The 10743-nt window shown below is 32.7% G+C and overlaps 1 protein-coding gene and 1 pseudogene across 2 annotated transcripts; one reads left to right on the top strand and one right to left on the bottom strand.

Moving 5' to 3' along the window:
- Positions 1 to 1135: 1135 nt before the first annotated feature.
- LOC122579710 lies at positions 1136 to 2655 on the bottom strand (annotated as a pseudogene).
- Positions 2656 to 5669: 3014 nt separating this feature from the next.
- Positions 5670 to 10437, top strand: LOC122578287 (26S proteasome non-ATPase regulatory subunit 8 homolog A). Of its 2 annotated transcripts, none has more exons than XM_043750213.1 (6): positions 5670 to 5858; positions 6932 to 7010; positions 7813 to 7915; positions 8021 to 8281; positions 8997 to 9108; positions 10135 to 10437. In XM_043750213.1, the coding sequence occupies exons 1-6, from the start codon at positions 5754 to 5756 to the stop codon at positions 10273 to 10275; spliced, it is 801 nt and encodes a 266-aa protein (XP_043606148.1). In that variant the 5' UTR covers positions 5670 to 5753; the 3' UTR covers positions 10276 to 10437. The 2 variants fall into 2 exon arrangements, with proteins under 2 accessions (XP_043606148.1, XP_043606147.1); XM_043750212.1 differs by having other exon boundaries at positions 8018 to 8281.
- The last annotated feature ends 306 nt before the right edge of the window (positions 10438 to 10743 follow it).

Here is a 10743-nt window from a genome sequence, read left to right as displayed (position 1 = left end):
TTGGCATTGGGTGGTTTTTAAAAGATAGGACTTATATGGATTCCGACTATCACCTGTGAACAAAATCAAAACCAATTAATCTAGTCTAGTAAAGTGTTGAACAAACTCAAAACCAATCAATCTATTCTAGTGAAGTATTGGCCTAGGCTCATAAGACAGCTAGCAGCAATTTTGAGGTCCAAACAAAATGGGGCTATGAGGTACGTAATAGAACTGTTGTAACCATAAGCAATATTGTAATTGAGCTATAAATATGTGTAATGATGGCTTGATATGTGTAATTGAGCTATAAATATGGATCAATGATGGAGGACTTTTACACAGGATATCGTGTTAAATGCCAAGGATGGAGGTCTATTTTAGTTTAACTAAAGAGGCCTGCCTTTTCAGGGAATGCACCCATGAACCTATATGACCTGCTCAATCAGACCCAAAGAAGGTCCATAGGCGAATTGGATATGGTTCTAAGCAAACCCCATTCAAGCATGGGTTCATGTTCTTGCCCATTTTGCAAAGTTTATGTTACAGCCATTAAGCAGTGTGGCCATTTGGTGCCACACACTTGTCAGTTGTCTACATAAACCATTAGTCCCAGTTGTCTATCACATGATGTAGCAATCTATTTTACATGTAAGTTAATAAGATATTGACCATATGGACAAGTTTCAAATCTATAGTTTTGGCTATATGCCTTTTCTTAATTGGAGCGTACAACAGACTTTCTTAAGTTCAAACTTAGAGGTGGAACAAGGCGAGGGAGGTTCAATGGCCAAAGAGTGGAATATTCGGTGTTTATCGAGCTATTTTGTTTGGAATGATCGAGTTTATGGTAGCAAAGCTACATTACTTCATATATCTTCTACGAGTACTACATTCACTGTAACAAGCAAAGTGATGGATGAAGAAACTAGTAAAAGACATGACCAAGAAATGAAGGAACTTGGAGTTGAATCGTCCTTAGCTTGCCCAATATTAGTGGTTGCCCCCTTACTTATGGGATCATGTGTTCTCATATATGGGGGATTGAAGACTTATTTGTGCAACTTGCAAACTCTTTTTTATCGGGTTTCGGTATGTTCATAAGGACTGACCTTGGAAGAATGCCATCATAACTCTATGATCAATTGTAATCGCTAAAATGCTTTAAATATCCCTTTTGGTCAGTGTTGCAATATTCAATCACCTTTCTTGTACTATGATTATAATAAGATGTACTTCATAGACCACATAAACGCAACAACCCTAACATTTAAAGTGTTTTATACATTTCTAGCATCAGAATCCTTCCTAGTTATCTAACTTAATCTGCATAAGCTAGTACTTCCTTTTCCTTATCTTAATGGTGGATGATCTGATCACGTCATCATCCATCTTCAAAGTCGTCTCAAGTACCTCCAGCGATTCAGGTTTTGTGAAATACATAAACAAAAGATATATGCCATCTAAGTAAGTGTTGGTCTCACCGGCTTTGTTTTTCTTTTTGATGCTATATGCTAAGGGGATGACACCCCTGTTGAAAGCCTCTACATACATCCTACCTCCAGCAACTAGCAACTGAAACAATTATACATATCATTATCGATCTTAGGGTGCATGACATTGTTTCTTGAATCTAAATATAATCAACCACTTGCTTAAGTCTAGTGAATATATAGTTTTGAATAGGGTCGTAACGTTCCTACCCCTTTCAGTTGAAAATTCTAATACTTGCAGTTTCATTTTTCAAAATATATTTACTACGATTTCTTATACTTTTACGCCTAAATACTCAAGTTTACCTTAAAAGGATATCATGTACATTCAAAATAGTCCCTATCTCATCTTCTAAAACTTATAACAAACCTTTTCTTAAGTTCATCCAGGACAATACAAGTAACCCATTTAATAAACGTGTTTGAGGTAAAACTCATCGACACAATTAACTAAACGGGTCAGGTTACAAATGGCATCTACATACCCACCAACCCGAACTCGTGGTGCAACAGAACTAAGTCGAATTGTTTAAATATAAGAATATTTACTGGTTAAACTACATGTAATAAACCCTAAAATATCAGAAACTGTCAAACATAAAGGCAAGTTCCATATCAGATTATTAAAAAAACAAACACATTATACTCAATTAATTGTATCTAAATAGGGGTACCTCTTCGTATTTCTGGGTTAAATTGAGGCGTTCGTCTTCAGACATGTCAAGTCTTAAAACAACCATGGTTTCGTATTGTCGTAAACCGGGTGGGCACTAGGGTTCCTTGTTTTCTTTGTCGACAGCCATGGATGATGATGATGATGATGATGATGATGATGATGATGATGATGATGATGATGATGATGATGAGTTGTTGTAGTTTGGTTCATCTTCATTTCCAAGCCCTCCTTTGAAAAATGTACCTGAGAAATCAAGGGTTTGGGCTCTAACTGAAAAACCTCTAAATGGGTTTCTTTTGATTTGATGCTTGTTGTTGGAGAGAAACATTGTGAGCTTGTTGTTGATGGTAATGAAAGGGGCTAGGGTTTTGATCAGACAAGGTGATGGGAGTAAAGATGAACAACAGACCATCATTATACTCTAGGTTTTTTTGTCTCTCAAAAGTCAAAATATAATCCCTCACGTAATTTTGTGTTGTAATTAATGTTATGCTCTTAGTTTTCAAATAAAAGAAGGGATGAGATGAGATTAGAAGGTATTGAATCTTTCAAATCATTTTAAAAGTAGGAGGAAGATTTAGGGCGCAAAATCAACTAAATTATTACTTCACTTCCCATCATTTCATTTCTTTTCCATCCTTAAAAAAAACTCAACACATATTGTTTTAAGATCATTTAGATTCCTTTCTTTTCATCTCTTAAAAAAACTCAAGAACATAGCATAAGTCCACGGAGAATTGCATACCTATCCAATATTAACACCCTAATTATATATTTACCTAACTAAAATTAATAATTATATATTTACCCAATTTTAAGTTAGATTTTATCACATCTACCCAAATCACAAGTTAGTTTTACAAATTCCATGTGTGTTATAGGATTTTTAAATGTATCTGAAGTCTAATAACGATGAAATGATTGTAGCCTTAGAACAATTAATATGACATATGAGAAACTTGATTGATCAGCTTGTACGATTGATTTTGGTCTAGTTTACATTTGCAAAATTACTACCACTTAGGTTTCATATCAGATGAAAACTTATCTGATATGAATCAAATGAAAACTTCGACAGAATACCATATGTACATACATTTGGAAAACTATGAATCTTATTTACACATATAGTTAGCAGATTTTTCATATATTTAAATTCGTACAACACTCATGGAATTTATAAACATAATTTGTGATTTGGGTAAATATGATAGAATAAAACTTAAAGTTAGGTAAATATGTAATTTTTAATTTTATTTGAGTAGATATGTAATTAGGATGTTAGTATAGGGTATATATGAAATTCTCTTTTTAAATGGAGGGTCAAACTCACATGTACTACATGTAATCTTACTCTCTTGTAAGTTGTAAATGTATGCAACTTTTTACTTCCCACCTCTAACCATCCACCCAAAATATATTTGAGATTGCATTTATCTCGATCTAAATTATGTGTTTAGATATCACAAAATAAATTATATGTTTAAAAATTACGTTTTGAAAAACTTTATCCCAACCTACTAAAACTAAAAAAAAATTATATGAAAACATGTATAATCATTTATTTTGTTAAACATATATTTTAATTATTTGCGTTATATAAATGTAATAATTTAACAAGCACCTCAAAACGAAATCACAAACACCCTTATATTTTTATCTAGGTGAATAATCACTACCAAGTATAACATAACTTTTGTTATTTATTTACTTAAAATTATAGATTAATATATATATATATATATAATTACATGTGGACTAATATCTTATATAAAACGCAAAGAAATATTAAATTTTGATTTTAAATCATGAGTTTTATCTGATTATTTCAAAAAATTTATTTCAAAAACATATATCGATAAATTATAAAAACTATATAAGTATTCTTAAAATTTCAATTTCGTTATTTTTTATTAATTATGTCACTTGATAATATTGTCAACGATTTTTAAATTTTTATTTTTTTATTTGCATTTGTATATTTACACATGTATGCAGTGTCAGCTTTTCTTAAGCGAGATCAATTTTTGGGACTTAATTAATTAAGAAACAAATAAAAACAAAACTGAAATTAGTAAAAAAAAAAAAAGTGTAAAGATTGATGCAATAACCAATATGAGTATTGTTGCAATAAAAGTTATAATGATACCTTAGTTTAAAGTCTAAACACTAAACCTACTTTATAAAATAGCGAGACTCTATATTTATTGAGACCTAAAGCGATTGCTTAATCCACAAAAAATATCAAGCCAACACAAAAGATATGTAAATTATAACAACCATATTTGACATATCTATATAATTATTACAACAGTAGGAAATCGAATGATTATAAAGCATCTCCAATTTAAAACTAGCTTATAACATTGCCACATAGGATAAATCTTATGTGGCATCTCCATATTGTTTTTCATAATATTAATTTATTTATGAAATAAAAAATATTAAATATAGTGGTGCATAATAAATAAAAATTTGAAAGATATATATATCCTATATTTTATTATATAGATATAGATAGTTATTTTATTACCTATAATATATATATATATATATATATATTCAATTATTTCTTAATTAAATATAAAAATCATATCATATTTAATAGCTTCCCAAATCTTAGAGAAAAAAAAATTACGTTAGACGCAATATGAGCTTTGTTATAAAAAATCAAGTTTAAAAATAGAACATATATGAAAGACTAATTTCCGCCAACTAACGGTTACGAAGTTTCTAGTTTAGATGAAGTGTTTAATTATTAAAACCACATATATACATCTTAAGGTTGCAGCTAAAACTATCGTACCAAAGATCTCTAAAAAATAAAAATTATAGCTAACAACTTTGCTTAAAAACTACAACTTAAAGCTAAAATCTAAACTACAACTATTTTTGCCAAACATACCTTAGATATATAAATTTTATTCATATATTAACAAATAAACAATACATTAGTGTTATACAACTAAATTAAAGAAAAACAAGATAACCAACGCATTAGCATTATACTACTAAATCAAAATAATAATAATAATAATAATAATAATAATAATAATAATAATAATAATAATAATAATAATAATAATAATAATAATAATAATAAATAATTAATCATGATTGACGTCTACATTGTAAGCTTTACCAATATCGAATTCAATTATATTTTTAAATAGCCGCACATCGTGCGGATAAAAGACCTAGTTACTATATGAAAATGATTAATCATTTTAAAATTTAGCCTAAAATTCTTCGTAAAATCTTATGAATATGATACGTAATTTCACTAATTTTTTTAAAAATCATATCCCTTGATTTTCTTAAAATATCATTATAAAGGATTTTTAGTTCAATAAATTAAAAGAATGAATCAATTTTAATGTTTTTAAATTGGCTATGAGCTCGGAGCTCCTAGCTATCTTATTAAATAAAACCTATTGGGCCTGGACCAATACATAATACAATGCCCATATGAGATCCGACCCGGTTGGGATTATCTTTATTTAAAAACCAAAGAAACAAAAGATAGCTTGTACAGCAGGAAATCAAACACAAAATCCCACAAGAAAAAACACACGGCGAAACTCCAAAAAATTTATTTGAAGAAGATGGATCCAAAATTGATCGAAGTAACACAGCTGTTGGAGCGATTTAAAGCATCTTTTGTTCGAAACGATTTTGATAATTGCTCTAAACTTCTTTCCCAGCTTAAGGTAACCCCCCAGATTCATTAAACCCTAATTTGGCTTTTTAATTACTGTGACTAAATTCATTCATTAGGCCTATAAAATTTCATTCTAGTACTTTGTTAGGGCTGATGTCACTATATAGCTACACTGATTTAGATCTAAGAAATTTTTAGATAAATTAAATGGATGAGGATTTCCCTGTTCAGGCTACTTAGGAAACATTTGATAGATAGTACACATCTTGATAAGAACGGCCTTCTCCCCTGAGAGGCTGAGATGTGATTTTTACTTAGTAACGTTTGAAGCCGAGACCCGAATCAGGTCACCTTAGTTGTGGTTATTGTCGTCTTGTCGGTGGTCGAAACGCGTTATCATAGGGAGGTACGAAGTGTAATTTCTGTAAAAAAATAGTTTCTATCTATATTTAGATAAACTGTCTCTCTTTTCGTTTGTTAATTTGCTTACCATTTCTAATGAAAATGTGTTTTTTTTTTAAGTTTTAGTTTTTTTAGAAAAAACATTGTGCTAGGATCACTATGAATTCCGGTTAGTATATTTTGTAAAATCGATGACAGCTATTGTATACTTTAGATTATTTGTGCTGTTTTTGTTCAAAACTTGATTGATTATGAAGTTCCAGGAAACTGATTTTTGCGTAACAATAATAATGATTAAATGAGCAAATTGAGAAAGTGGTTATGAAGAGATAAAATTAGTACCCAGTACTCACACAACCAAGAATATGATGCAAAGTTGCCTACCCTTCACTTAGCCTAAAAAAGACTATTGAACAGTTGTGTCAGTGTCCTAGTGTCTAACATAGAGATGCAATGCAAGTTGGTCCTTAAGGGTTTGCAAGTTAAAACATTTGGAAATAGTAATTTACGTGTTTAAATTTGAATATCAAATCAAACCAAGTTACGTGTGTGTGAAGGGACAACAAGGCCTGTGAATACTTTGATTGAACATATATTGTGATGAAGGGACAACAAGACTCCGTTTTTGTATAAATATTTATCGTTTGTTCTCCTTCATGCGTACCAGGGGTATTACTAGACATATCAGCTTTTTATAACGTTTTGCTTGATCACTTGCAGATCATGCTGATAGAGTTCAAGAGTCTGCCTCCATTGTTTGCTGAAACTCCCAATGCAATCCAAGAGTTAACAATTGCGAGTAAGCATTTAGCATCTTGCATTTCTTCATCATTGATATTGTACAGGGCCCGGGGCTTGGTTTAAAATAGCGTGCAACAGGCGTTGTGTTGCGTGTTGCGACCCTAGGGCGCAACGCCAAGGGTGTGGCGACCAGGTTACATGTTGCGAGCGCAACATTCCCGTAGCGAGCCATTGCGAGCGTTGCGTGTTGCGTCCGTAGCGTCGCAACATGTACAAAGTTTTGTTTTCACTTTTTTGGGACCCACTGTTTTGATTTCAACTTTCAGTTTCAAGTCTATTAGTCTACTTTTATGGTTTGTTTTCTACTCATTATACATTTGGTGTCGTAGAATCGCAACCTATTATGATTTGGTGATTTGAAATCACAAACTATTGTCATTTCTTATGATATAGAATGTTATCTTTTGGTATCCAATTGTCACATGTAGAGTATTAGCATATTTGTAGAACTGTTGCCGCGAATACGTGTTGCGCTCGCAACGCCACGCTTGTTGCCTCAGGGACCTTATCGCCACGGGTCGCCACACGCTATTTCAAACCAAGGCCCGGGGTCCTTAATATATTATTGTGTATGAATGCATATGGATCTTGCTAAGTCATACAAAGAATTTCTGTATTTCAACGTATATTAACCAGGGAGAGCCCAAGTGTAAATTAAGTTTGCCTTGAGGTGAAAAAACAATTATTACTTGGGATTAGCATCTGATTTGATAAACCAGCACCAAACAATACATAAATATGTGTACTGGCGTTCCTAATAATCCTGCAGCTTATATGAAACCTATTTCTAACAATTTCAGGGGATATCTATGAGCATGCTGTCGTGCTTAGTGTAAAGATGGAAGATCAAGATGCATTTGAGAGAGACTTCTTTCAGCTTAAGCCTTACTACACAGATGCTGGGTAACACCCATTCTTAACATTCATCTTCGTGCTATCCTTGGAATGGTGTATGCTAAGAAAGATATGTTGTTGAACTTAATATCTTTTTTTATGTTGGAACAGTAGTCGTCTCCCTCAATCCCCTCAGGAGTACCCCATCTTGGGTCTCAACCTTTTGAGACTCCTCGTACAGAACAGAATTGCTGAATTCCACACTGAATTGGAGTTGCTTTCAGCCAATGCTCTTGAGAATCCTTGTATTAGGCATGCGGTCGAGCTTGAGCAATCATTTATGGAAGGTGCTTACAACCGAGTATTGAGTGCTAGACAAACAGTACCTCATGAAACTTACGTATATTTCATGGATCTGTTGGCAAGGACTGTCAGGTGAGAAACAACTCTGTAAACCAACACTGACTTTTGAATAGAGGTGGCAATTATAACTTATTAACTTACAAATGGGTCAATCTAGGCTATGTTTTTATCGTAACAAATATAATAGTAAAATCAAGTAGGTTTGTCTAAGAGAGGGTTCAAATAGATCAAATTCACCCGAAGTGTCTTTCTACTGCATAAAACCACCTTAATCATTTTATTACAAGTCAGACTATCATGGAACTAATTCAGCTTTTTGTAAAAAGTTGCATATTTTGGACAAATTATGTTTTGGTTCAACCCACAAAAATATCTTTTTTGACGACCTTCTACCTGTCAGGTAGTATTTTTGTGGGAATCAGGTAGTACCTGATTCCCCCATTTGCTGTCTCTGCTTTTATTGTCAGTTGCTACATATAAGAAAACAGTTATAACTTTAATAGATGCAAATCAGTAATGCATTTTCACAGATTTGAGAACTATATAAATTACTTGATAAAGGTGGTTCAAACATTACATGCACAATAGTTGTGCAAGTTAGTGTAGTTTATGTTGTATGGCGTTACACTACTATATCCTTAAAGTTTCTCCTTTGCATTGTACTTGCTGTAAAGGTCTTTAGCAGTTCCTCTTTTTCTGTATTTAGTCATGAACAATAACTATCTTGATGCACTTGAAAAGACAATTGTCAATGGTTATCTTATTACTTGCAAAAATGTGTTTACAGGGATGAGATTGCCGGGTGCAGTGAGAAGGCATATGATTCTCTTACCGTTAAAGATGCACGACAAATTCTATTGCTCTCATCAGACCAAGAACTTTTTGAATACATCAAAGAGGTACCATTATTTTATGTCAATCCTCATTTTAACTGTGAAGGGCTGTGATTTTTGATAACAATGGCCACCCTTTTGAAACTTGGAGTGTCTTGACCACTTTTGTGTTTATCTTAAAAGAAACTCGTACAACCCCCATGTGATGTCTTCATTTCGTGCTTCCTAGTGAATGATCGTAAACTTTATTGCGATAGTTACACCGAACCAATCTATTCTTGGGAGTTGGGACGCTAAACACACACATACACAAATGCTAATGATTATAGGAATAAGCAAGAAATCACCCTTATATGTGTGGGCAAATGGCTGTCCTTGTTAAATGGGTTTGGGTCAAAGTAGATAATATGCTTAGTTTGAATCAAAACATATTGGATCAGGTCATGTTGGGCCAACCAACAGACACTAATTATCAATGAGTTAGATATGAATATATGATTAGAAAAATTGTATTATTGCGATATTGATCAGAAATCTTGCTAATAATTTGAATGCATTTTAGATTACTCTCAACCCCCTTGATTCATCTGATCCATTTTATTTTTATTTAAATACGCAAGCTGAAGCCATTTTTACCATCATAGAAAAAACACGATGCAAGTCAGTTGAAATCCGACTTATACTTGTGGGTATGCAAGAGTTTGCCTACATAAAATGGTGATAGGTTTTAATTTATTTTAATGCGTGAATCAGTGGTACATATAAGAGAAACAGTTTTGGTTTGTATTATAATAGTAATTCAGACAATACATACATAATGAGAGTAACTGTTTCTGGCAAGTCTAGTTTTCCATTCCTGATCTATGCATTTTGTGTCTTAAGTTCGTATACAACAATACACGACTTATATGATTATACAATGGCTTGTGTGTACTAGTTACACTTGCATGTGCCCTTCAACCATATCTCGCATTATATTTAGAACTTGCCCATGGACATCAAATTACTGATGTTGTTTCAACGAAACGATTTAGCTATACCTTGCATTCATTCCCACTCGTTAACAAGTATGAATTGAAATGAAACTTGCAGGAGCATCCTGAGTGGGAGGTAAAGAACGGATTGGTGGTATTTCAGAAGGCAAAAGAGTCTGCACCGTGCAAGGAGATTCCATCTCTCCAACTCATTAACCAGACTCTCAGCTACGCCAGGGAATTAGAGCGTATTGTTTGATCATCTTAAATTTTATTTGATTCCCTAAACCTTGTTATTTGCTTTGTGAACCAGTCCTGTATCCGAACTAGTCTAAGGGCTGATTTGTAATTTACTGTTAGTCTCACTGAGAACATCATTTACATTTGGTGAATCGAAAACTGTGGCATATTTTTGCATGCATATTCATGAATGCTTTCACGGGGGTTGACTGGGAAATCTTAAATAAGTGTTGGATTTCAACTACCCAGAGCAGTTATATCTGCTCTACAGTCATGCACCAACTTTAAGCTCCCACCAAAAATGGTAGGTGTACCTATATGGCTATATCTTACTGTATATTTTTAAACAAATATAACAGTTTCCTGTTTGATTTTTTATAATCTTGGTTATTACGAGTATAAATTTATGAATTTTGCAGACCATGGTCCTAAGGAAATTAAGGTTAACATGCAGTAAAGTATACCTTTAAATAATTATGACATGTAC

This window comes from Erigeron canadensis, chromosome 8, assembly GCF_010389155.1.
Source record: "Erigeron canadensis isolate Cc75 chromosome 8, C_canadensis_v1, whole genome shotgun sequence".
Taxonomy (NCBI): domain Eukaryota; kingdom Viridiplantae; phylum Streptophyta; class Magnoliopsida; order Asterales; family Asteraceae; genus Erigeron; species Erigeron canadensis.
Note: the sequence above shows the minus strand (reverse complement) of the source record. Positions and strands in the feature narration are given on the sequence as shown.

What these genes read in the sequence shown, in the direction of transcription:
- LOC122578287 (XM_043750212.1), top strand. Translation starts at nt 5,754, where the DNA reads ATGGATCCAAAATTGATCGAAGTAACACAGCTGTTGGAGCGATTTAAA. An exon ending in CTGTTGGCAAGGACTGTCAG is followed by an intron (nt 8,282 to 8,996) that starts GTGAGAAACAAC and finishes ATGTGTTTACAG; the next exon opens with GGATGAGATTGCCGGGTGCA. An exon ending in TTTTTGAATACATCAAAGAG is followed by an intron (nt 9,109 to 10,134) that starts GTACCATTATTT and finishes TGAAACTTGCAG; the next exon opens with GAGCATCCTGAGTGGGAGGT.